At 46.1% G+C, this 27,809-nt stretch overlaps 1 protein-coding gene across 5 annotated transcripts in view; it reads right to left on the bottom strand.

Moving 5' to 3' along the window:
* LOC147120179 (diacylglycerol kinase beta-like) overlaps positions 1–27,809 on the bottom strand; it is a 752,216-nt gene that overhangs the window by 291,059 nt on the left and 433,348 nt on the right. For all 5 annotated transcript variants that reach the window (XM_085985737.1, XM_085985736.1, XM_085985741.1 and 2 more), the window contains one exon: positions 1,797–1,870. In XM_085985737.1, the coding sequence (XP_085841863.1) occupies positions 1,797–1,870 (74 nt within the window). The remainder of the gene's footprint in view (positions 1–1,796; positions 1,871–27,809) is intronic.

The raw sequence follows: 27,809 nt of genomic DNA, 5'->3' as shown, positions 1-27,809 counted from the left end.
TCCAATGGGACACTGGTGAGTCTCAGAGGTAAGAAAATGTTGGGAAAATCATTTTTAATGCATTTACACTTTTCTGTAGGTGACAAGTTTTGGATTTTGTGTGTAGTCTCTCACCAGTGATAGATCGCTTCTGTAACCTCACCTGCAGCTGCCATCTGTACTAGCCTAAGGAGGGAGTCACTGGAGAGCGTGGATGCAAGGGCTCACCTTTGTACAGTGATTGTCAATGTTTGCAGTACCTCAATGCTGTCAAACACTGAAAAATCAGCTGTCAAACAAAATTGTACATGGCCCCTTTAAGAAAACCGGCAGATGACACATCAACTGCCGTCATCTGACAACGGCTTCTTATTAATTGGCTGGCAAGCCCGCAGGGCGGGTTTAACAAGGCCAATTGACACAAAACCACGTCAGATGTCGTTGGGGGGCAGGACTGGAACCCAGAAGACAGTTGTCCCGCCCCCAAGCCGCATTGATAGGAAAATCGTGCCCTAAACCATGAAGTAGCAGTTAGAATATTTAATTCAATGCCAAATCATGTACAGAAAGCAAAATAAGAGAGAAAGAAAGATGTGTTTAAGACAGAGATAAAAGAAACAGAAAGAGTGAAAAAAATTAACATTTTTTAAAATCTCCAACAATTCTTAAAATTTGAAGGAATGAGATTCCACATTTGTAAAAGTAAATTTTCAGTGCCAGAGAGGTTGTTTGGCAGTAATTAGGACTTATCACGGTGTTAAGAATTCACTCAGACTGGAATGGACAAATCCGAACTATTTCTGGAGTGTGTATCTATGACGTAAGTACAGCAACTTCACACCGTTCCATGCATTTGCATGCCGAGTCTCTCGGCAAGCTACTCTTAGAGCAAAGCTTCTGGAGGAGCAGGACAACTCAGACAGCACCTTCCTGATTTTCACATTTAACTTCTTTTCTTAGGCAGTCCCTCGGAACCGAGGATGACTTGCTTCCACATTAAAAGTGAGTTCTCAGGTGACTGATGAGTCCAATGCGGGACCTACAGTCTCTGTCACAGGTGGGGCAGACAGTGGTTGAAGGGGCGGGTGGGTGGGGTGCTTGGGTTGATGTGCGTTCCTTGCGCTGGGCTTCTACTTGCTCCCAGCGAAGAGACTTGAGGTATTCAGCACCTTCCCGGATACTTCTCCTCCACTTTGTGCGGTCTTGGGCCAGAGATTCCCAGGTGTCGGTGGCGATGTTGCACTTTTTCAGGGAGGCATTGAGGGTGTCCTTGAAGCGTTTCCTCTGCCCACCTGGGGCTCTCTTGCCGTGTCGGAGCTCCGAGTAGAACGCTTGTTTAACTGCACGTGTGGTCACTGGAAGTTGCTGTCTGATTTACTCTAATAATGGTGAGTGCTGATAGCCCCACTGTTAATTTTATCGCAAAATCTGAGCCATTATGTAGTCATCGAAAATTATTTTGAGACAGTTTCCTGTAGCTAAACTGGAATTACTGCTTTTAATAACTGTAGTAAGATTTTGTAAGTGTGCAGTAAGAGAAGTTACCATTTTCTACTATTCTGAGACCTATTGTGTTGTTTATATTTCAAAAGTTGAAGATTTTCACTAAAAGTGCATATTAATTTTCACAGCAACATTATTCTGTTCAGCTGCAAAGTGGATGGAGAAAATCTGTCCATGGAAATAGACAGTTTTATTATGTCAAAGGGATTTCCCTATATGCAACACTTCATGAGTTGCTAGATATTATGAACAACAAACAAAAATATGTTTCACCAGGGCCTCTTTTTGTCTAGTAAAATATTTTTCTCATTTACCTTTCCCCTTGCCTTCCACCACTTTTGAGATTCACAAACACTAGAAGTGGATGTGTACCAGGCACAGACGTAATCTGTAAAATAAAAAGTACTCATAAATATGAAGTTCTGATGACAAGCATGTATTGCATATATATAATATAATATAATATATATATACACGCATATATATATATATATAAAAAATATTATTGTGTTATGAACCACCTCCGGCTAAAGAGACTTCATCCCCAGTGCTCACTGAGTCATAGAAGATATTCAGCTCTTTGATCATTATTATAACCATATGCAGTGAACACAGCCATTGAAAATAAATGCAATTAAAGATTAAAAACAATGCTGATGAGCGCACAGCATTTATAACTTTTCAGAGGTACTTATGCAATATTTTCCTTACATTTCCTACTTTATGTTGTTAAAAGAAAAGCTGGACAACGAAGTATTTGAATGTAACTCATAGTAAACACTTAAGATGGCTTAGATGCAAGTTGTTACATAGTAGTTACAGCACAGAAACAGGCCATTCGGCCCAACCGGTCCATGCCATTGTTTATGCTACACACAAGCCTCCTCCCACCCTTCCTCATCTAACCCTATCAACATATCCTTTCTCTAATTCCTATTCCCTTTTCCCTCATGCGCTTATCTAACTCTCCCTTAAATGCATCTGTACTAGTCACCTCAACTGCGCCTTGTGGTAACAAGTTCCACCTTCTAACCACTCTCTGGGTAAAGAAGTTTCTCCTGCATTCCCTATTGAATTTATTAGTGACTATCTGATATTTATGGCTGCTAGTTCTGATCTCTCTACCCACACCCCCCAAACCCCGCCGCTACAGTGGAAACATCTTCTCTACGTCTATCTTATCAAACCCTTTCATAATCTTAAAGACCTCCATCAGGTCACCCCTCATTCTTTTCTTTTCTAGAGAAAAGAGCCCCAGCCTGTTCAATCTTTCCTGATAGGTAAAACCTCTTAGTTCTGGTATCATCCTAGTAAGTATTTTTTGCACCTTCTCCAGTGCCTCTGTATCCTTTTTATAATATGGAGACCAGAACTGTTCACAGCACTCCAAGTGTGGTCTAACCAAGGTTCGATACAAGTTTAACACAACTGCTTTGCTTTTCATTTCTATTCCTCTAGAAGTGACCCCAGTGCTTTGTTTGCTTTTTTATAGCCTTACTAACCTGCGTCACTACTTTTAGTGATTTGTGTACCTGTACTCCCAGATCCCTCTGCTCCTCTACCCCATTCAGACACTTATTTTCCAAGTAATATGCGTCTCCTTATTCTTCTTACCAAAATGTATTACCTCGCACTTATCTATATTGAAGTTCATTTGCCACTTTCATGCCCATTCTGCAAGTTTACTAAGGTCTTCCTCTATTTTGTTGCAGTCCTCCTCTGTATTAACTATTCCTCCAAATTGGTGTCAACCACAAATTTTGATATAGTACTTCCAATACAGCTATAACACTGGCATCTATCCGACAATGTGGAAAACTGCCCAGGTATGTCCTGTCCACAAAAAGTAGGACAAATCCAACCCAGCCAATTATTGCCCCATCAGTCTACTCTCAATCATCAGCAAAGTAATGGAAGGAGTCATCAACAGTGCTATCAAGCGGCACTTACTCACCAATAACCTACTCACTGATGCCCAGTTTGTGTTCCGCCAGGACCACTCGGCTCCCGACCTCATTACAGCCTTGGTCCAAACATCGACAAAAGAGCTGAATTCCAGAGGTGAGGCGAGAGTGACTGCCCTTGACATCAAGGCAGCATTTGACCGAGTGTGGCATGAAGTCAATGGGAATTGGCGGGAGGGGGGGGGACTCTCCACTGGCTGGAGTCATACCTAGCACAAAGAAAGATGGTTGTGATGGTTGGAGGTCAATCATCACAGCAGGAGTTCCTCAGGGCAGTGTCCTAGGCCCAACCATCTTCAGCTGCTACATCAATGAACTTCCCTCCATCATAAAGTCAAAAGTCACTGATGACTGCACAGTGTTCAGTGCCATTCGCAACTCCTCAGATATTGAAGCAGCCCATGCCCACATACAGCAAGACCTGGATGACATTCAGGCTTGGGCTGACAAGTGGCAGGTAACATTCACGCCACACAAGTGCCAGGCAATGACTATCTCCAACAAGTGATCGTCTAATCACTGCCCCATGACATTCAATGGCATTACCATCGCCGAATCTTCCACCAATATCCTGGGGGGGTCACCATTGACCAGAAACTTAACTGGACCAGCCACATAAATACTGTGGCAAGAAGAGCAGGTCAGAGGCTGGATATTCGGCGACGAGTGTCTCACCTCCTGACTCCCTAAAGCCTTTCCACCATCTACAAGGCACAAGTCAGGAGTGTGATAGAAACATAGAAGATAGGAGCAGGAGTAGGCCATTTGGCCCCTCGAGCCTGCTCCGCCATTCAATGCGATCATGGCTGATCATCCAATTTCAGTACCCGGTCCCTGCTTTCTCCCCATACCCCTGGATCCCTTTAGCCTTAAGAAATATATCCAACTCCTTCTTGAATATATTTAATGAATTGGCTTCTACTGCCTTCTGTGGTAGAGAATTCCACAGGTTCACCACTCTCTGGGTGAAGAAATTCCTCATTTCTGTCCTAAATGGCCTACCCCGTATCCTTAGACTGTGACCCCTGGTTCTGGACTCCCCGACCATTGGGAACATCCTTCCTGCATCTAGTCTGTCCAGTCCTGTCAGAATTTTATAAGTTTCAATGAGATCCCCTCTCATTCTTCTAAACTCCAGTGAGTACAAGCCCAATCGTCCCAATCTCTCCTCATAAGTCATTCCTGCCATCCCAGGTATCAGCCTGGTGAATCTTCGCTGAACTCCTTCCATGGCAAGAACATCCTTCTTCAGATAAGGCGACCAAATCTGCACACAATACTCCAGATGTGGTCTCACCAAGGCCCTGTACAACTGCAGCAAGACATCCTTGTTCCTGTACTCAAACCCTCTCGCTACGAAGGCCAAAATACCATTTGCCTTCTTAACCGCCTGCTGCACCTGCATGCTTACCTTCAGCAACTGGTGCACAAGGATACCCAGGTCTCGTTGCACTTCTCCTTCTCCCAATCTATTGCCATTCAGATAATAATCTGCCTTCCTGTTTTTGCCACCAAAGTGGATAACCTCACATTTATCCACGTTATATTGCATCTGCCATGCTTTTGCCCAATCACCCAACCTGTCCAAATCATCCTGGAGTTTCTCAGCATCCTCCTCACAGCACACATGCCCACCCAGCTTTGTGTCGTCTGCAAATTTGGAGATATTACATCTAGTTCCCTTGTCTAGATCATTAATATATATTGTGAATAGCTGGGGTCCAACAACCGATCCCTGCGGTACCCCACTAGTCACTGCCTGCCACTCGGAAAAAGACCTGTTTATTCCAACTCTTTGCTTTCTGTCTGCCAACCAGTTCTCTATCCAAGTCAATACCTTGCCCCCAATCCCATGTGCCTTAACTTTACACACTAATCTCTTATGCGGGACCTTATCAAAAGCCTTCTGAAAGTCCAAATACACCACATCCACTGGTTCTCCCTTATCTATTTTACCAGTTACATCCTCAAAAAATTCCAGTAGATTAGTCAAGCACGATTTACCTGGTGATGGAATACTGTCCACTGGCCTGGATGAGTGCAGCTCCAACAACACTCAAGAAGCTCAACACCATCCAAGACAAAGCAGCCCACTTGATTGGCACCCCATCCATCCCCTTAAACATTCACTCCCTCCACCACCGTCGTAATGTGGCTACAGTGTGTACCATCTACAAGATGCACTGCAGCAACTCACCAAGGCTTCTTCGGCAGCACCTCCCAAACCTGCGACCTCTACCACCTAGAAGGACAAGGGCAGCAGATGCGTGGGAACACCACCACCTCCAAGTTCCCCTCCAAGTCACACATCACCCTGACTTGGAAGTCAAAATCCTGGAACTCCCTCCCTAACAGCACTGTGGGAGTGCCTTCACCACACGGACTGCAGTGGTTCAAGGCAGCGGCTCACCACCACCTTCTCAAGGGCAACTAGGGATGGGCAATAAATGCTGGCCTTGCCAGCAATGCCCACATCCCATGAATAAAAATAAAAATTCCCGGAGTCCAAATTTATTATGTAAATTGTGAACAAGTGGTCCCAGCATCGATGCTTGTGGAACACTACTTTCCACCTTTTCCAAGTTTGATTAACTACCTTTAACCCCTACTCTCTGTTTTCTAGCCAGTATGCTATCCATTCTGCTGAAAGGTCATCAACCTGATATGTTAACTCTGTTTCTCTCTCCACAGATGCTGCCTGACCTGCTGAGTATTTCCAGAATTTTCTGTTTCTATATCCATTCTGCTACTTGTCCCCAGCTCCACATGTTCTGACTTTAGTCATGAATCTACTATGTGATACCTTATCGGAGGCCTTTTCAAAATCCAAATCTATTACATCTATTGCATTACCCTCATCTACCCTTTTTACTATCTTCAAACAATTCAATAAGGCTTGTCAAGCATGACCTTCTCTTTTGAAATACATGCTGACTATTCTTTATATTTTCAGTTTCTAGATGTTTTTCTATTACATCTTTGAGTAAGGATTCCATTATCTTTCCTACTACTGACGTTAAGCTAATTGGTCTATAGTTCCCTGGACTTGTTGCATCTCCCTTTTTAAATATAGGAATCACATTTGCTGTCCGCCAGTCCTCTGGCACTATTCCCTTTTCTAATGAATGTCTTTATGTATGTAACAGTGCCTCTGCTATCTCTTCCGTAACTTCTTTTAATATGCGTGGATGCAATCCACCTGGACCAGGGCTTTTATCCTCTCTAAATTTGATTAGTTTATCAATTATTTCCCCCTTTTCTTTCTTAAATATCTTTATATCTTTTTTGATCTCTTCTTCTAATGTCATGCCCATTAAGTATATAGACAACAAAGGAGAGGATGCCCACCATGTTAGTCTCCCTGGTAAATACAGAGGCAAAGTAATTATTTAATATTTCTGCCACTTCGCTGTTGTTACATGTGAATTGATCGTGTGTTTCCCTTAACGGCCCTATCCCCATCATGATTTTTCTTTTGTTATTTATATGTCTGTAGAATACTTTACTATTTCTTTTTATGTTTTTTGATTTAATTTTGTAGTTTCTCATGGCTTTCCTAATTATTTTTTTGACTACTTCCCTAACTTTTCCATATTCCCTTTTGTCATTCTCTTCTTTGTTGTCTATATCCTTGGTGTATGCCTTTTTCTTTACTCTCAATTTTGCTCTTATTTCTTTATTCATCCATGGTGTGTCATTATTGGCCAGTCTGTTCTTGCTTATTAGTGGAATATATTTCTCCTGAACTCTATTATCACAGTTTTAAATGTTTCCCACTACTGTTCTATTTCTTTGTTTGTCAGTAACTTTTTTCAGTTTATTTCCCTAGTTCCATTCTCATCAGCCTGAAACCAGCTTTTCCCAATTTATTACTTTGGTCTTTGTCTTACTTATGTGCTTTTCAATCTTTATCTTAAACCGGTTGTGTTGTGATCGCTATTGCCTAGATTTTCCTCTACTCTTACTTCTCTTATATAGTCTGGTTCATTCCCCATTACTAGATCTAGCAGTGCTCCCCCCGCTTGTTGGGCTTTTTACATACTGGGGAAAAAAGGAGTCCAGCACACATTGTAAAAACTCCATTCCCACACCCCTTTCACTACCTCTTCTTGGCAATTTATTTGGGGGTAGCTAAAATCTCTCATGATTATTATTCTGTGTCCTTTACTCATTTCACCTATTTGCTAATATATTTCTTCCTCCACCTCCTTTCCACTATTAGGTGGTCTGTAGTGTACCCCTATTAACATGATCGATCCCTTATCTTTTATTTCAATCCATATGGATTCTGTTTCTATCCTTCAGTTAGTTATGTCCCTTTTTTCTACTGCCATTATGTTATCTCTAATTAGTACAGCTATGCACCCCCTTCCCTATCCTTTCTGATTATGTTTTTAAAACCTTCAATATTTAGTTGCCAGTCCTGTTCTTTATGTAGCCATGTTACCTCCAGTTCCTCCATTTTATTTTGGATGCGATGTATATTGCTGTACAGGCAATTTAATTTGTCTTTAATGGTTGTTCCTTTTACTTTATTTTTAACAGTCCTTTCATTTTATAACTGTATTTGTTCCCTGACGGTTTATGCTATCTTGTTCCTTACCTTAGTCTGACCTTTACTCTCATCTCCTATTTCTTTTATCTTCAGACTTACGTTATTTTCACCAGATCGTACTAGCTTAAAGTCCTATCGACAGCCCTATTTATCCTTTCCGCTAGGACACTGGTCCCACTCCAGTTCAGGTTGAGCTCGTCCCAGCGGTACGGCTCCTTCCTGTCCCAGTAGTGGTGCCAGTGTCCATTGAAATGGAACCCCCTCCTTCCCACACCAGTCTTAAGTTGTAAACATAACCAAACCTTTAGTGTAATATGCATGTTTCAGCTGCAGTACAAATTGCTCACAATACAAGTGCAAAATCACACCAAGTAGTTGTAGAGTTTAACTCTGGATACTAAATTTGCTTTATAGCATTCAAGACACTCTGTACACTTATTTCTTTGCAAATAGGACAAAGTATCAGAATGGGTGAAAGAAGTGACAATAGTAGCATAAACTTTCACAATAACTCAATAATCTCCACTGACTTCTGTCTTAATGAAATTAGAAAGATAACTTGTTATGTTCATTGGAGTAGCATTATATATTTTATGCTAATTAGGCAATTTAATTATGCAAACTGGGTAATTAGTAAATAGACTTTCTCCTGTAACTCAAAAAAGCATAATTCCTTTCTCCAAGGTACTTGGGACAGTACATTTATTATGCTAAAATGAATATGGTAATGAAGTAAGCTAATTAGACCTAATTAGCTTGGTTTTTAAATCATAACACGGTAATACCGCTATTCTTTCTAAATTATACACCGTAAAACTGAATAATATGTACAAAACGAACTTATTACTTTCCAAGTTTTTGTTTAACCATCCATGGCTGAGAAGGCTGGTTGTGCTGGAGAAACAACATACAGGTTACGGGGATCGGGTGGGATATGTGTCGGTGCAGGCTTGATGGGCCGAAATGGCCTCTATCTGCACTGTGGGGTTTCTGTGTGTGATTCTGTGTGTGAGAGGCAGTATAATCTAAATGGTACTTTTTGAGGGGGTGCAAGAACAGAGGGACCTGAGGGTGCATATTCACAAATATCTGAAGCTGGCAGGACAAGTTGATAAGGCAGTTAATGCACATGCATACTCAGCTTTGTAAATAGGTGCACTGAATACAAAAACAAGGACGTCATACTAAACCTTCACAAATCACTGGTTAGGCCTCAGCTAGAGTATTGTGCAATTCTGAGCACCACACTTTAAGAAGGATGTCAAGACCTTGGAGAAGATACAGAGGAGGTTTTACCAGGATAATATCAGGGATGAGGAATTTCAGTTATGTGGAAAGATCAGGAGAAGCTGGAATTGTTCGCCTTAGAGCAGAGTAGGTTAAGGGGAGACCTAATAGGGCTATTCAAAATTATGAGGGGTTTTGATAGAGCAAGTAGGGAGAAACGGTTTCCTCTGGCAAGTGGGTTGGTAACCAGAGGTCATAAATATAAAATAATTGGCAAAAGAACTAGAAGGGAAATTAGGAGGGTTGTTAAGATCTGGAATGCACTACCTGAAAGGGTGATGGAATCAGATTCCACAGGAACTTTCAAAAGGCAAATGGACATGTACTTGGTGACGACTAATTTGCAGGTTTATGGGGCTAAATTGGACAGCTCTTTCAAAGAGCAGGCACAGGCATGACGGACCGAATAGTCTCTTTCTGTGCCAGCACAGACACGACGGGGCGAATAGCCTCCTTCTGTGCTGTAAGGTTCTATGATTCTATCCTGTGATTCGGAGGCAGACTGCAAACCTATTGCTAGACTTCCAATGATGCTCAAATGTTTGCAAAAGCACATAAGATGACTCTCCTTCCAATTTTCATCCTCAAAAAAGAATGGAATCAGAACAGGCTGATTTGGCTCATCAGGCCCACCCCCCCCCCCCTTCACATACCTTATCATGGATTCTACCTCATTTATTTACGTCCCCCTCAGGAGATTTCTAAAAAAAAAAGGTACTCAAGCAAAACTTCAGAATGTTTTTCCTTCCCCACTTCAGACTAATAATCCCAGCTCGGTTGCTCTCAAGGAAGATGTTTCTTCTGTCCCTGCAGTTCAGGAACCATCATGCTCACGGAACATTTGATTATCTGCATCTACTTTTATCCCAACTAGGAAGACTACAAAAAGAGCAATTTCAAGGATTGTGAGGTGGAGGTGATCACTGAGGTACAGAATTACAAAAAAGTAACTATATAGAACAAATTAATGAACTTGTATTTATATACAGCCTTTCACCTCCTCAGGACATCCCAATCTGCATGTTATGTCAGCAAAACTTCATAAAACAAAATATCAAGTTTCCACCCCTATGGGGAGGACAACGGACACTGGTCATTGCAGATGAGATCAACTTAATATGGCAGGTCAAGGTGACTATCAAAATCAGTGCAACAGCCTCTGCAGTAATCAGCTTTAGTAATGTAGAGTGGTAAAAGTAGCTCTGGTACTCAAAATGACACAAACACATAACGTGCCAAAAAAGAATGAAACTTCTACTGTGCTTCTGAAACGTGTTTGTGCCACCAGGCAAAGGGAAATTCCCCAGTCTACAGCTGCTGAAGTATTGCTATATGTGAAGTTTTAAGAATTGGTCACTAAGAGGAGCATAGGACTTTTTAGGAACGAAGGAAAGATATGTATTCATATAGTAGTACCTCATCATATCTGATAAATGGCTCAAAATGCTTTATATGGAATGAATTACTTGGAATTGCAACTGTTGTAATATAGGCAAATGTGGCAGGCATTTTGTGCACATGAGTTCACGTAAATAATGAGATCAGTTTCTGGTAGTATTAGTTAAGGGAGCAATGTTAGCCAGGACACTGGAAGAATTCCCTACTCTTCTTCAAATAATTGTTTATCATCCACCTAAACCATCAGAACAGGCAGACGGGGCCTCAGTTTAATGTTCTGAAAAAAGCACCTTCGACAATGCAGTACACTCCCTCAGTACTACAGCCCAGATTAAATCCTGGAGTGAGGCTTGAAGCCACAATCGTCTGACTAAGAGGGGAGAGTGCTGCTCTCTGAGTCAAACTGGCAACAAACCTGATGATGTGACAGACAAGATACACAACGAGGCAAAGTAGAATGAGTGAAAGTTACATAATTAATAACTGGCAAAGTCATAAGTGACTCACGAACATCTTGTAAGTGGAACATAGATGAATAACTTCTGCATCCTTCTAATAGTTGGAATCTCTACAATTTGCATGATTAAACTATTAAATTACTCAGTACACTGCATTCCTCCTTATGTATTACATAATACAAGTAAAAATGTAAACAAATTATTACATTTATTTCAAATATATTTTTATTATGCAACTGTAAGTAACAATTTGTTTATCCAATGTTTTGATAATTTGTTGCAATTGAATATAAAAAAAATGAAATTCACTATTGTGAATCATCCAGAAGCTTCAGGTGTATGCTAATAGCATTCACCCAAGATATATACAGAATATTGTTACAACTATTTTTTCAGTCATGAAAAAGACTTCTAAATATAAATGGTTCATGAAAGTTTTTTTGTAAACTGTTGTCACTGATTTGTCAGCCTATATTTAGCCTGTATTTGTCAGCATATAATTATGCATGTGTACTGTACTATCACATATAAAGCACAGTCAATGTTGCTGCCCCATTTACATGAATTTATTGTACTAGGCAGAAATGATTTTGGACCTCTAACAGAAATGTTTATACTGTGCACATGCATGCACTGTAGAGCCACGGCACGTATATTTTTCTTGAAAATAAATAATACCTTGTAGGAATAGCTAGATTCCTAACTAAAGGACTGATGTCGAGTCAGTCTATCAAACAAACGATGTTTAATACTAATCAACAGAGTTTAAAACAAAAACACAGGAGAACTACATTACAGGTCTGTACTCTTTGCTGGCTCCACGAGGACTGGCTAGGGCGGCTCCCCAGCCTGACGTCATGACATCATCACGTTTTCCCGCCGCTGGAGGATCACGTGATCAACGTGATGACATCATCGCATTTGGTCTCATTCTTAAAGGGACCGCGCTATGTACATGCAATGATATGAACAAAGATACAGATTCATTCTGTAGCTAATAATTTGTTAAAGATAATTATGTACATTAGATCAGAGTCCCCCTGGTGGCTCCACCACATGCGCCCCCCCAGAATTGTCTTTAACAGTAAAAGTCAATCGACTAGGAGGTCTGACAAGCCTGTCAGAGCGACTCCTGTATTCTTGGAGTGGACGTTGTTGAACAGCGGGCGGGCTGGCAGATGGAAGCCTTCGGTCTGGCGTGGATGCAGTGGGAGGTCGACCACGTATTGGTGGCTGTGCGGTCTCTACTGGCCGGTCGATGTCCAGGTGTGCCGGTTTGAGACGGTCAATGGATATGTGGTCGGGTTTACCACCGATGTCTACAGAGAAACTCTTGTCGCCTGTCTCCAGTACGCGAAAAGGGCCTGTGTAAGGGCCTTGAGCGGATCCCTATGGGCATCATGATGAATGAATACAAATTCAGCATTCTTTTGCTCCGCTGGTACGTGTGAAGATGGAAGGCTGTGATGCGAAGTTGGGATAGGCGCAAAAGCCCTGGCTGTTTCCCGGTGGCTGCTGAGTTGGTCGGCTGCGGACCACGGCTCAGTTGGAAGCGGCAGGAAATCTCCCGGTACGCGGAGTGGTGGCGGCGGACGATTGCAGGTCCTCTTTGGGTGCCATGCGGAGACCCAACATGACCCACGGAAGCTTATCCACCCATCCGGCGCCTTGGAGGCTGGCCCTCAGCGATGCCTTTAACGGTCTGTGGAAACGTTCGCACAAACAGTTTGCTTGCGGGTGATAGGCCGTGGTGCGGTGAAGCTTGGTGCCGAGACCCTGGGCCACAGCGTTCCAGAGCTCGGAAGAGAACTGTGGACCGCAGTCTGAAGAAATGTCCGCCGGAACGCCGAAATGTGCGACCCACGAGGAGAGGAATGCTCTGGCGACATCAGCAGACGTAGTAGACGCCAGAGGAACTGCCTCTGGCCATCTAGTAGTACGATCGACCGTGGTGAGGATGTGTGTGAACCCCTGCGACGGTGGAAGCGGCCCGATGAGGTCCACGTTGACATGGTCGAATCGACGTTCTGGTACTGCAAACGTGGCCAATGGGGCCTTAACGTGACGTTGCACCTTAGACGTTTGACAGACGACGCAGGTGTTAGCCCAGTCGCGGATATCCTTACGCATTCCTCTCCAGACGAACTTAGCCAACATTAATTTTTGAGATGCCTTCACGCCAGGATGTGAAAGCCCATGTATGGCGTTGAAAACTTTGCGGCGCCAGGCGACTGGAACGATCGGGCGGGGATCTCCCATGGAGATATCGCAGAGTAACAAGGTGCCTGCTGCGTGGAATTGCACATCGGCCGGTTGGAGGCTAGAGGTGTTGGTGCAATACGCCCGTGTTTCAGGGTCAGATGCCTGATCGGTAGCCATGAGGGCATAATCGATGCCCAGCTGGACCGCCCGTACGGTCGCGCGAGAAAGGCAATCAGCTACCAAGTTGTCCTTGCCAGCTATGTGTTGGACGTCTGTCGTGAATTCTGAAATGAAAGTTAGCTGTCGCTGCTGTCGAGCCGACCACGGTTCAGCGGTCTTGGCCATGGCGAAGGTCAGTGGTTTGTGATCTACAAACGCAGTGAAGGGACGTCCTTCTAACAAAAAACGGAAATGGCGGATAGCCAGGAACAGCGCCAGCAACTCCCGGTCGAAAGTGCTGTATTTGCGTACGTTGTGCCGGAGTTGGCGGCTGAAAAATGCCAGTGGTTGCCACGTCCCGTTGACCCACTGTTCCTGCACAGCGCCTATGGCATAGTCGGAAGCGTCGGTGGTAAGGGCGATGGTGGCACCTGGCAGAGGGTGCGCCAACATAGTTGCATTGGCTAGAGCGGTTTTTGTGTTGTCGAAAGCGTTGTCCATTTCGACCGTCCAGGCTATTGTATCCTTTCCAGCCTCGCCTTTGAGGGCCTCGTAGAGGGGCTGCATGAGTCATGCTGCCTTGGGCACAAAGCGGTGGTAGAAATTCACCATGCCCAGGAATTCTTGAAGAGCCTTGGTGGACTGCGGCCTTGGGAATGCCGTAATTGCTTCGACCTTTGACTGCAGCGGAATTGCGCCCTCCGAAGTAATGCGGTGGCCCAAGAAGTCAATCTGTTGTAGGCCGAACTGACACTTGGCCGGGTTGATTATGAGGCCATGTTGGCTGAGGCGCCGAAAGAGGGTGCGGAGATGGCAGACGTGTTCCTCTTTGGTAGAGCTGGCTATCAGGATGTCGTCAAGGTAGACAAATAAAAAGGGAAGATCCCGCAGGACCAAGTCCATCAGTCGTTGAAAAGCCTCTGCAGCGTTCTTGAGCCCAAATGGCATCTGTAGAAACTCGAACAGTCCAAAGGGAGTGATGACAGCCGTTTTCTGGACGTCCTGCGGGTGTACGGGAACTTGGTGGTAGCCACGGACGAGGTCGACCTTGGAGAAGATTGAGTTTCCCGCCAAATGGGCGGAGAAATCCTGTATATGCAGGATCGGGTACCGATCGGGAGTAGTGGCGTCATTAAGGCGTTGGTAGTCCCCGCATGGCCGCCATCCACCGCCGGGCTTCGGGACGATGTGGAGAGGCGAGGACCAGGGACTATTCGACCGGCGAATAATCCCCAGCCGTTCCATCGTGGCAAACTCTGCCTTCGCAGCCGCGAACTTGCCGGGTTCCAGGCGCCGAGCTCGCGTGTAAACCGGAGAGCCAGTCGTAGTAATGTGGTGTTCGACACCATGCTTAGTGGCCGAGGAGGAGAAAGTGGGCTTGGTCAGCTCCGGGAATTCACCTAATAGGCGAGTGAACTCGTCCGGCGAGGACAACGCGCAGGAGACAGTATGCGACGTTGCGGAACTGCGGAAGCAAGAGATGGAGTGGAAGGTGGCCGCGTTGACCAATCGACGATTTCTTACATCCACCAAGAAGCTGTTGGCGCATAAGAAATCTGCACCGAGGATGGCTTGCGACACCTTGGCTGGAATAAATTCCCACTGAAACCATTGCCCGCCGAAGCACGCCTGGACCCGCCGTTTGCCAAAGGTACGAATGGCCCCGCCATTAGCTGCCTCGAGGGAGAGGCCGTGCCTCCCAGACTGAATATCGAGTGCTGAGGCAGGAAGGATGCTACACTGCGCCCCGGTGTCGCATAAAAAGCACCGGCCCAAGAGGGAATCTGTAATGTAGAGGAGCATCCCGGAATTTCCAATCGCCTTCGCGGCCGCGGAACATCCCTCAGACTCGGTCGTCCTTTTCTGGAGTTGCTGCTGGTGTTGATGTCGGGTTTTTTTAGGCGCGAAACTGCAGGGAGGGCGGCAGCCTCTGGCTTTCACGCCGAAACGGGTGTGGTAAAAGCACAAGCCGGGGGATGGAGGCGTTGGGGCGGCGTTCGCGGGGGAGGGGTGCCTCATGGCAGCGCAGAATTGCTGCGTGACCGCAATAATCGTATCTGCTGCTGCAGCAAGTGCTGCGCAATCTGTGGCTTCCGATCTGGCGAGGGCAGCCTGAACCTGCTCGGGTAGTTGACTCAGGAATAACTCCCGAAAGAGGAAACATTGTGGTTCTGAGCCAAGGAGCGTGAGCATCTGGCTCATTAACTCAGATGGCTTGGAATTGCCAAGCTCGGGCAAAGCGAGTAGCCGGCGGGCACGCTCCGCCTTTGTGAGCCCGAAGACCTGTATTAGCCGCGCTTTAAGAGTATTATACTTGCTGTCAACTGGGGGGTTTTCGAGCAGGCTGATGATCCGTGAGGCCGTGGAGCTGTTGAGTGTGGAGACCACGTAAAGGTAACGGGTCTGATCCGCAACGATGTTTCGGAGATCGAATTGTGCTTCTGCTTGGACGAACCAGGTGGCCGTCTGTTGTTCCCAAAACTGTGGGAGCTTCAAAGCCACGGAGTTCGCTTCCATGTTCCGTCGCGCTCCACGAGGACTGGCTAGGGCAGCTCCCTAGCCTGACGTCATGACGTTTTCCTGCCGCTGGAGGATCACGTGATCAACGTGATGACGTCATCGTGTTTGGTCTCATTCTTAAAGGGACCGCGCTATGTACATGCAATGATAGGAACAAAGATACAGATTCATTCTGTAGCTAATAATTTGTTAAAGATAATTATGTACATTAGATCAGAGTCCCCCTGGTGGCTCCGCCACAACCTGACTATTTTAAATGCATTTTTTATGATTAATTGTTTGGGCTAAACCTGTAGTTACCTTTCCAGGGCAGGCAGCCTACAGCAGCACCAGCCTTACTTTCCCACAAGGACATAAATGAACTGTGACTTGATAATTTCCTTTACATCAACCATTTCACTGAATATAAACTGGGTATATTTGTGCCATACAAGTTGAATTTTATTTATGGTGCTTGTATTATATTTATCTTTTACGACTGACAGAAAATGTTCTCCAAACTTGTGACGGAGGAGGCACCAAAAGTGAATGTATTTGTCTGTGTGTATAAATTGCATAGGGCATGCACTTCCTGTTCACAAATCTTACTTCCTTTTGTCACAATTTTTGGTCATGCTTTTTTGTCAACATTTACCATAGTAAATTGCTATTTCCCATTCAATTTTGCTGTCAGTGATTACATTGGGACAGGTTAGATGGATCAGCTGGTCTTTTCCTGTCCTTTTTCATACATTTGTACATGGTTGAAGGCTCTGGCTACTAGGTGGCTCTTTCAAAGTTTCTCTTACAACTCAATCTCAAACACAATGGGCCAGTATGTAGCTGAGGAAGAGGAGGGAGCTTCAGCGGTAATGGTGTGGGGAGGCGGAAAGAGAAGACCATTGCTAGAGGTGCTGTGGCTATGATTGGATAGGTAAGAGTGGAGCCAAGAGAGGGTAGTCCCACAGAGCTGGACAACGGAGAAGCGTTGGATGAGGATGGTGTGGTCCACTGTGTCAAAGGTTGCAGAGAGGACGCATAGGATGAGGATAAATAATGCACTACGGTCACAGTCGCAGAGGATGTCATTTGTGACGTTGGTTAGGGTAGTTTAGTTGCCGTGGCAGAGGTGGAAACATGATTGCAGGGATTCAAACATGGAGTTGCAGGAAAGATGGGCATTGGGAATGGGATGGTAATTTGCGAGGGCAGTGGGAACAAGGGTGGGTTTTTTGAGAAGGAGGATGGTAATGGCAGTTTATAAAAGTAGGGGGAAGTACCGGACGAGACATTTAAGCATGTCAGCTAGCTAGCATGATGGTCAGGAAGGAAGGTTGAGTGGTCAGCAGTTTACTGGGAACGGGATCATGGGAGCACGAGTGGGTCTCATGGATGGAATGAGCTCAGAGAAGGGATATGGGGAGGTGAGAGAGAAACTAGAGAGATGTGGGTCAGTGCTAGGGCATGAGGGCTGGGTGGTCAAGGGGAAGGGAGGGAAGCAGCAGAGGTAGCTGAACAGATGGGCTCAACCATTGTGCCAAAGAAATCCATAAGCTTCTTCCACCCGGTGTTGGGGTTGAGGATGGAGGATGCAGGGGAGAGGGGTTTAAGGAGATGGTTGATAGTGGAAACAAGAAGCCAGAAGTTATCTTGGCACTCCATAGGAATAGGAGTAGGCCATTCAGCCCCTCCAGCCTGTTCCATCATTCAATTAGATCATGTTTGATGTGAACCTCAACATCTGATCCAAATCCCTTGATAACTTTACTCAACAAAAATCTGTCGATCTCAGTCTTGAAATGTTTAATTGACCCAGCATCAACAGCCTTTTTGGGGATAGCATTCTAGATTTCCATACCTTGTGTGTGGAAAAAGTGCCTCCTGATTTCACTTCTGAATACCCTTGTTGTAATTTAAAATTGTGCCCCCTTGTTCCAGACACTCCTGCTGAGGAATATATCTATATATTGTGGCGGAGCCACTAAGGGACTCCGATCAATTGTATATAATTCCCTTTAATATGTTAGCTACAGCCTGAGTCTGTATCTTTGTTTTCACTGTTTACATGTACAGAGCACGATCACTTTAATAGCGCGGGTAAACACGCTGACGTCACGCCGTTCATCACGTGATCCCCCACCGGTGGGAAAAACGCGATGATGTCATGACGTCAGCCACGGGACTGCCCAAGCAGTCCTCGTGGAGCCTCCGAACTGACTAGACCTATAGTCGATGTTCTCCTGTAGTTATCCGTTAAACTCTTAGTTTTCATTAAACCTCGTTTATTTGATCGCCTGAGTGGACCTCAGTCTTTTGGATAGGAACTAGACATTCCTACATTGGTGACCCCGACTTTTGCGAACAGTTTTCGCAGAAGTTACTGAACATGGAAACGAACGCCGTTGCTTTGAAGCTACCACAGTTCTGGGAGCAACAGCTAGCCGTGTGGTTCATCCAGGCTAAAGCCCAGTTCGCAATCAGGAACATCATTGCGGATCAGACCCGTTACTATCACGTGGTCTCCGCCCTCGACAGCGCCACAGCCTCGCGGATCGTCAGCCTGCTTGGTAATCCACCAGAAGATCGCAAGTATGAAACGATAAAGGCGCGGTTGTTATAGGTCTTCGGGCTCACGAAGTCGGAGCGCGCCCGCCGGCTGCTCAATATGCCCGGCCTCGGGGGCTCCAAGCCGTCCGAGCTCATGAGCCAAATACTCACGCTCCTGGGCTCCGAAGCGGAATGCTTCCTCTTCAGGGAGCTATTCCTCAGCCAGCTACCGGAGCAAGTTCAGGCTGCCCTAGCCAGGTCGGAAGTCACAGACTGCGCAGAGCTGGCTGCCGATGCGGACAAGATCTTCGTGGTGACACAGCAGTACTGCGCTGTCACGAGGCGCCCATCCCCCACAGATGCTGCTCCAGCCCCTCAACCTGCGGGGTTGTGCTTCTACAATGCCCGTTTTGGTGCGAAAGCAAGATGCTGCCGCCCTCCCTGCAGTTTTTCCACTCAAAAAAAAAAACAGCAGCCACCCTGTCGAAAGAGGACCAGTTATAATGAGCGCCCCGCGGCTGCGATGGAAATCAGTAATTCGGGAAAACTACTCTTCATCAACGACTCCCTATCTGGTCGACGTTTCCTCTGCGACACCGGAGCGCACTGTAGCATCCTACCCGCGTCAAATCTTGTTCTACAAGCCGAGGGGCACGGCCTCTCCCTCCAGGCGGCTAATGGCGGGGCCATTCGGACCTTCGGAAGCCGGCGGGTCCAGGTGTGCTTCGGCGGCCAGCGGTTTTACTGGGATTTCATCACGGCCAAAGTCTCTCAAGCCATCCTCGGGGCCGATTTTTTGTGCGTCAACGGCCTCCTGGTGGATGTACGGCACCGCCAGTTGATCAATGCGGCCACTTTTCACTCCATCCCGTGCCACCGCAGTAACACCGTGGCGCGCACTGTCTCCTGCGCGTTCCCACCTCCAGATGACTTCACTCACCTCCTCGGAGATTTCCCAGACCTGACCAGACCCACTTTCTCTTCCACGGCCACGAAACATGGTGTCGAACATCACATCACCACTACTGGCTCCCCGGTCTACGCACGGGCCCGACGCCTCGAACCTGGCAAGCTCGCGGCTGCGAAAGCGGAGTTCGACATGATGGAGCGGCTAGGGATTATTTGCCGGTCGAATAGTCCCTGGTCTTTGCCTCTCCACATTGTTCCGAAACCTGGCGGCGGATGGCGGCCTTGCGGCGACTACCGACGCCTGAACGACGCCACTACTCCTGATCGGTACCTGATCCCTCATATTCAGGATTTCTCAGCCCATTTGGCGGGAAATACCATTATTTCAAAAGTCGACCTTGTCCGTGGCTACCACCAGGTCCCCGTACACCTGCAAGACATCCCGAAAACTGCAGTCATCACCCCATTCGGCCTGTTTGAATTTCTGCGGATGCCGTTTGGATCGAAGAACGCTGCACAGGCTTTCCAGCGCTTGATGGACTCCGTGCTTCGGGAACTCAAGTTTCTATTCGTCTACCTCGACGACAGCCTCATCGCCAGCCCAAATAAAGAGGAGCACATCTGCCATTTGTGCACCCTCTTTAGACGCCTCAGTCAACACAGCTTGATCATCAACCCAGCCAAGTGCCAGTTCGGCCTGCAGCAGATTGATTTCTTAGGCCATCGCATCACATCGGACGGCGCAATTCCCCTGCAAACGAAGGTGGAGGCAGTTACTTCGTTTCCACGCCCGCAGACCGTCAAGGCCCTGCAGGAGTTCCTCGGGATGGTAAATTTTTATCACCGGTTCGTCCCTAATGCAACTCTGCTCATGCAGCCCTTGTACGAGGCCCTCAAGGGCAAGTCCGGCAAGGATTAGATTAGCTGGACGGTCGACATGGACCGGGCGTTCGTCGACACAAAAGGCACTTTAGCCAACGCAACCATGCTGGCACACCCACTGCCAGGTGCCACCATCGCCCTTACCACTGACGCGTCAGACTACGCCATCGGCGCAGTGCAGGAACAGTGGGTGCATGGGATGTGGCAACCGCTGGCGTTTTTCAGCCGTCAACTATGGCGAAACGAACGGAAGTACAGCACGTTCGACCGGGAGTTGCTGGCCCTTTTTCTGGCCATCCGCCATTTCCGGTTCTTGCTTAAGGGACGTCCGTTCATGGCTTTTGTGGACCATAAGCCACTAACGTTCGCTATGGCCAAGACCGCCAAACCGTGGTCAGCTTGGCAACGACGTCAGTTGACGTTTCTCAGAATTCACCACTGACATTCAACATGTGTCCGGTAAAGACAACCTGGTGGTGGATTGCCTCTCCCGCGCGACTGTTCATGCAGTCCAGCTCGGCATCGACTATGCCCTCATGGCTGCGGATCAAGCCTCGGATCTGGAAGTCCAATCTTACAGAACCAACCCCTCTAGCCTCCAAGCGGCCGACATCAAATTCCATGCCGCGGGCACTACGCTACTCTGCGACGTCTCCGTAGGAGATCCTTGCCCTATCGTCCCGGTCGCCTGGCGCCGAAAAGTTTTTGACGCCATACACTGGTTGTCGCACCCTGGCATGAAGGACTCGCAACGGCTGATGTTGTCCAAATTCGTGTGGCGGGGCATGCACATGGATGTTCGCGACTGGGTCAACACCTGCGTGGTCTGCCAAAAGGCCAAGGTGCAGCATCACGTCAAGGCTCCATTGGCCACCTTTCGCTGTTCCAGAACGTAGGTTTGATCATATGCATGTGGACCTGGTGGGGCCACTTCCGCCTTTGCATGGGTTTACTCATCTTCTTACAATGGTGGACCGCACCACTCGATGGCCGGAGGCGGTTCCTTTGTCATCCACCACTTCCGCAGACGTTGCCAGGGCATTCATCTCCTCTTGGGTCGCCCATTTCGGGGTACCGGCGGACATCTTGTCTGATTGTGGGCCGCAGTTTTCTTCGGAGCTCTGGAACGCTGTGGCTCAGGGGCTCGGCGTCAAGCTACATCACACCACTACCTACCATCCACAGGCGAACGGCCTGTGCGAACGATTCCACAGGTCGCTCAAGGCCGCACTGCGAGCCAGCCTTCAAGGCGCGGGCTGGGTGGACAGGCTTCCATGGGTCCTTTTGGGTCTTCGTACGGCGCCTAAAGAAGATCTTCAATCGTCCATGGCGGAGCTCGTATATGGCCAGCCACTACGCGTACCAGGGGATTTCCTTCCAACTCCAACAGAGCCATGGTCCGCATCCCAGCAGCTCATCAGACACCAGGAGGCAGCCAGAAGTTTCGCTCCAGTGCCTACGTCGCATCACGGCTTGCAGAGCTCCCACGTCCCAGCTGAGCTGAAGAACGCCGACTATGTGTTTATCTGCCACGACGCTCATCGGGACCCGCTCAAACCCCCTTACACTGGTCCTTTCCGCGTGATAGAGCCGGGAGACAAATCTTTTCGGTCGATGTCGGAGGTAAACCGGACCACATTTCGGTTGACCGGTTGAAGCCGGCTCACTTGGACCTTGACTGCCCAGTTGAGATCGCACAACCGCCGAAACGTGGCCGACCGCCAAGTCACCATGCCAGATCAAATGCAACCGCCCGCCAGCTCACCCGCCGTCCATCAGCTTCCACTTCAAGGCTACAGAAGTCGATCTGACAGGCTTGTCAGGCCTCCTCGCCGTTTTACTTTTGCTATTAAAGACAATTCTGGGGGGGGCGCATGTGGCGGAGCCACTAAGGGACTCCGATCAATTGTATATAATTCCCTTTAATAATATGTTAGCTACAGCCTGAGTCTATCTTTGTTTTCACTGTTTACATGTACAGAGCGCGATCACTTTAATAGTGTGGGTAAACGCGATGACGTCAGCCACAGGACCGCCCAAGCAGTTCTCGTGGAGCCTCCGAACTGACTAGACCTATATTCGATGTTCTCCTGTAGTTATCCGTTAAACTCTGTTAGTTTTCATTAAACTTCGTTTATTTGATCGCCTGAGTGGACCTCAGTCTTTTGGATAGGAACTAGACATTCCTACAATATAATTTTAAACACTTCAATTAGATCACCCCTCAACCTTCTAAACTCAAGGGAATACAAACTAAGTTTACGCATCCTGTCCTCATAATTTAAACCCTTAAGCCCCAGTATCATTCTGGTGAATCTAGGCTGTACCCCCTCCAAGGCCAATATATCTTTCCTGAGGTGGGGTGCCAAAAACTGAATGCAGTACTCCAGATGGGTCTGACCAAGCCTCTATGCAGCCAAAGCATCATCTCCTCTCCTTTGTATTCCAGCCCCTTTGAGATAAAGGCCAATATTCCATTAGCCTTTTTGATTACTTTTTGTACCTGTGCACTAGCTTTTAGTGATTTGTGTATTTGGATACCCAATACCCTTTGCTCCTTCACAAATCCTAGTCTTTTGCCATTATTCAAATTTGTCTTTCTTGATTCCAAAGGGGAGCAACTCACACTTTGCCACATTGAACTCCATCTGCCACAGTTTTTCCTACTCATTTAATCTGTCTATATCCTTTGTAACTTCCTGCTCCCACTTACGGAACTTACTGTGCCTCCCAACTTTGTGTCATCTGCAAACTTGGATATACAACTTTCTAATCCTTCATCCAACTGATTGATATATATGGTGAAAAGCTGAGGCCTCAGTACAGATCCCTAGAGAACACCAATTGTCACATCCTGCAAATCAGAGTACATTCCCTTTATCCTTGGCCTCTCTCTCCTACCTGCCAACCAATTACCGACCCATGTCACAAGGTTACCTCCAATTTCGTGCGTTTTTGTTTTTGCTAATAATCTCTTGTGCGGAACCTTATCAAATGCCTTCTGGAAGTCCATATAGACAACATCCATAGTCACTCCCCTATTCACCATGCTAGTGACCTCCTCGAAAATTCAACTCGTTTAGTCAGATATGACCTACCCTTCACAAATCCATGCTCTCTTTGATTAGCTCAAATATGTTCAAAATGCTGAGTCACTCTGTCCCTGATGAAAGATTCCAGTTATTTCCCCAAAACTGACATGTCTGTAGTTTCCTGGTATCTCCCTCCTTCCTGTCTTAACTAATGGATTGACATTGGCAATTTTCCAATCCAAAGACACAATTCCTAAATCTAGAGCGCTTTGGAAATTTAGGATGAACGCATCTGAAATTTCCCCACCTGCCTCTTTTATTAACCCAGGGTGGAAACCATCAGGTTCTGGAGATTTGTCCATGTGAAGTCCCATTATATTTTCCATTTCCATTTTTCCACCCCATGACTTATTTTTAGGTTCCCTTGTATTGCTGGTATTTTGTCCTCTTCCTCTATTGCGAAAACAATATAAAGTACTCATTTAACAAGTCTGCTATTTCCTTATTATCCATTATAATATCATCTGTATCTGTCTTTAATGGGTCCACATTGCCCCTTAACACTCTCTCTTAATATATTAATAAAACAATTTACTGTTAGCCCTGATATCCCTTGCAAGTTTTTGCTCATACCCTCTTTTTGCACCTCATATTACTTCCTTTGCATCCCTTTATTGCTCTCCCAGTCTGCAGAATTTCTACTTTTCTTTGCATTTGTCTCTTACCCCATTTGTTGACCATGGTTGCTTAACTGCACAAGTGGAGCTTTTGCATTTTAGGGATATGCACTGGTTTTGTATTGTACCAGATACAATCCACTGTTTGCCTGTCGATTTACCCATTTACAACTCAGTCCAGTTTACTGCAATCAATTAATTTCTCATCCTTTCGAAGTTTGCCTTAATTAAATTAAAAACCTTTGTTTGGGTCTCTTGCTTCTCCCTCTCAAACCTATTTTCCGATCGCTACGGGTGTACGAGCTGTGTACACACCCGTAGGGACCTCGCAAGTGTCGGTTTCAGGCATGCGAAGCGCATGCGCTGAAAACCGCCATTTCCGATCTGTCATGAATCCTCGTGACAGATCGGGCGCCTGCCCTGGAGACGGGCCTCTGCGGGTGGAAAGTTCCGCTTTCTGCAGAACCTCCGCCCGCTGAAATCCCTTAAAAATCTTATGCCTGCATAAGAGTTTAAAAAAGTTTTAAAAAAAATTTCCCCACTCATTTATAATTTAAAAATACTTTTAAAAAAAGTTTATTTTTAGCCCTGTAAAAAAACTAATTTTTTTCTTCAAAAAATTTAATTTGTTTAAAATATTTAATTTAATGTAATTTTAACTAATTTTAAAAACATGATAAAAAATGTATTTAATGTTTTGATGTGTTATTGGAATGATCTCCATTCATACTTTTGACAAGTCTAAGCTGAGAGACCTGTCAAAAGTATGAAGGGAGATTCCCTTCTTTCATTGGTTCCCCATGGCCAACGTGATCCCATGGACGCTTGCGAACCGCATGCGCCCCGGGATATGTGGGCCCTACGCATTTCGTCGTGGAGAGGCCCAGGATCGGAAATGGCCGGACCTCCGGGGCCCTCAGGTAAGGGATTAGATTTTTTCCCAGATCAGAGGCCTCCGTGTGCAGGAAGCCTCCGATCGGAAAATACAGGCCAACGTCAAATTCAGTCATATTATGGTCACTATTTACAGCCTGATTATTACGGATGATCCTGGAGTGGTGGTCTTTTATTGCAGAGGAGAGTAAGGCCCGATAGCACTTGATGTGGTCCAGCTAGCCCTAGCTGAAGAATGGATGACTAAACCAATTGTACACCAGATTTGCTTATTTCTGCGCCCCTTGGACTTGAGGGGACAAAGATGGGGGGCCATATCTGGGTGGATGATCCGGATGGGAGGGAGCAATGGTTTTGTTGGGGACAAGGGCATCAAAGATAGAGGTGAGGAAGTAGTTGGGCAAATCGACAGCTGCAGAGGTGTCATAGTGAATGGTAGGCCAAAGGCAGTTGTGAGGTTGAAAGTGCAGTTGTAAATGGCTTGAGTAAGAGGACAGACACAGAAGGAAGTAGAGTTGGAAGGAGGCAAGGAAATGTGGGTGTTGAGCAAGGTTCCCTGTCATTTTTTTTGGGGACGAGCGGCCCATTTAGAGGGTTGTGCGGCCCATTCAAGATGCCGCACATGCGTGGTTTTTCTATTTAAAAGCTGGCAAGCCAGCTGTGCGGGACCCCTGGAGTGCTGTGCGGGACCCCTGGAGTGTTAAACGGAACGTTGGTGGTGAGAGATACAAGGAAATAGTTGGTGATGGATTTGTCAGTGATCAAGGCCACGGGAGTAGAAATGTCACAGGAAATGGCAAGGTCAAGGGAAAGGCATGAATATGGGTAGGTGTGTTTAAATGAAAGGAAATGTTCAGGAAGAACAGGAGGGCAGTAAATTCAGAGGAGAGAAGGCAAGAGGAGCTGATATTGAGGTTGAATTCACTGAGGATTAGGAGTCACTCAGTGCAGAAGCTGAGGGAGGATATCTTGATGAAAAGCCTGGAGTGAGGCTGGGGGAAGAGAGATGGAGAAGTGGCCAATGAGGATTTTGAAGGAGAGGCGAGAGGAATGGAACAAGGTGAGGCGGTAAAAAGGAGGAGAATGTGCCAGAGGAGTAGGGGGAGAGAATATTATGTGACTTGGTGATAAAGGGCACACCTGATGGTTTGAATGGGGCAGATGGTGCAAAGTATAGCCTGACGGAGTGACTTCAGTAAGGGTCAAGGTGTTATCACATGTAAACCAAGTTTCAGTTAATGCCTGGATGTCAAGGCAATCATCCACAATAAGGTCCCAAAGAGGAGAAAAATGAGAGGTGGCATGACTGGGTGACCAGAAGGGAAGGCGACAAGAGAGACATGCCCAAGATAAAAAAAGAGATAGAAGTAATGGGCTTGAGTGTCAGCCAAAAAGTGCACGTGAATGCATACAGAGGGAATTTGGATTAGGCATGACAGAGATTAGAAGAAACATGTCCTGGTCATAAACAGATATCCTTCTCCTTTACACCAGACAGATCAAAAATTGTTACTCTAAGTACACTTAGTACCTTAATGTTACACTATTTAATTAACCAAATGTCAGTTACAGGTGAAAATCTTCACTGGATCAACAACCTCACCAAACACTAAAATACTAAACAAAGCAAGGCTTACAAATTCAACAGAAGTTGTCTTTTTTAAAAAGTGAATTTCCCTCTGCGGGATCAATGGATAAAGGCACCAATCCCAGGTCTGTGCTGTGTCTCTGATGGTTTACTGTGTAAAGGCATCAATCTCAGGTCTGTGCTGAGTCTCTGATGGTTTACTGTGTAAAGGCACCAATCTCAGGTCTGTGCTGAGTCTCTGATGGTTTACTGTGTAAAGGCACCAATCTCAGGTCTGTGCTGAGTCTCTGATGGTTTACTGTGTAAAGGCACCAATCTCAGGTCTGTGCTGAGTCTCTGATGGTTTATTGTGTAAAGGCACCAATCCCTGGTCTGTGCTGAGTCTCTGATGGTTTAATGAGTAAACAGTTACAGTGAATATGAAGATTGCATCCTTCCCTGAATGGGTAAGATTCCATTTGCTTAAATTCTTGCACACCAGCCACAATAAAATAGTAATTCACCCTTAAGATCCCTGCATCAGCCTTCCTCAGCTGCTGGTCTAAGTTAATCCATAGATTCTAGAACGGTTCCCGTGGATCAGAAGGTGGCAAATATAACCCCACTATTTAAGAAAGGAGGGAGAGAGAAAACGGGGAACTACAGACCAGTTAGCCTGGCATCAGTACAGGAAACTCTTTATCCGGCACCGACAGGACCGTCGTGGTGCCGGTTTATCAAAAAGTCCGGATTACAGAGAGACATAGTAAAAGGTAGGAGAGCTCCGTACACAGCAACAAATCCAGGCTTCCCTGTTGCTTAGCAACAGGTGCAGAAACCCCGCCCCAAGATCCAGGCATCCCTGTTGCTTAGCAACAGGTACAGGAACCCCGGTTACACAGCCACAGATCCAGGAACGGCCACTAATATGAAGTAAAAACTTACCTGAACCTACTCCTGAATTTTGCCGGTTAACAGATTTCCGGTTATTTAGGTGCCGGTAAATCGAGAGTTTCCTGTAGTAGGGAAAATGCTAGAATCTATTATTAAGGATGTGGTAACAGGGTACTTAGAAAATAATAATAGGATTAGGCAGAGTCAACACAGATTTATGAAAGGGAAATCATGTTTGAGAGTTTCTTCAGGGTGTAACTAGCAGAATAGATGAGATGGAACCAGTGGATGTGGTGTATTTGGATTTTCAGAAGGCATTCGATAAGGTGCCACACAAGAGGTTATTAAACAAAATTAGGGCTCACAGGACTGGGGGTAATATACTAGCATGGATTGAGGATTG

This window comes from Somniosus microcephalus, chromosome 4 (genome assembly GCF_052327205.1).
Source record: "Somniosus microcephalus isolate GS21.2 chromosome 4, FLI_Smic_1.0, whole genome shotgun sequence".
NCBI lineage: Eukaryota > Metazoa > Chordata > Chondrichthyes > Squaliformes > Somniosidae > Somniosus > Somniosus microcephalus.
This window is presented reverse-complemented; position numbering and strand designations above follow the sequence as displayed.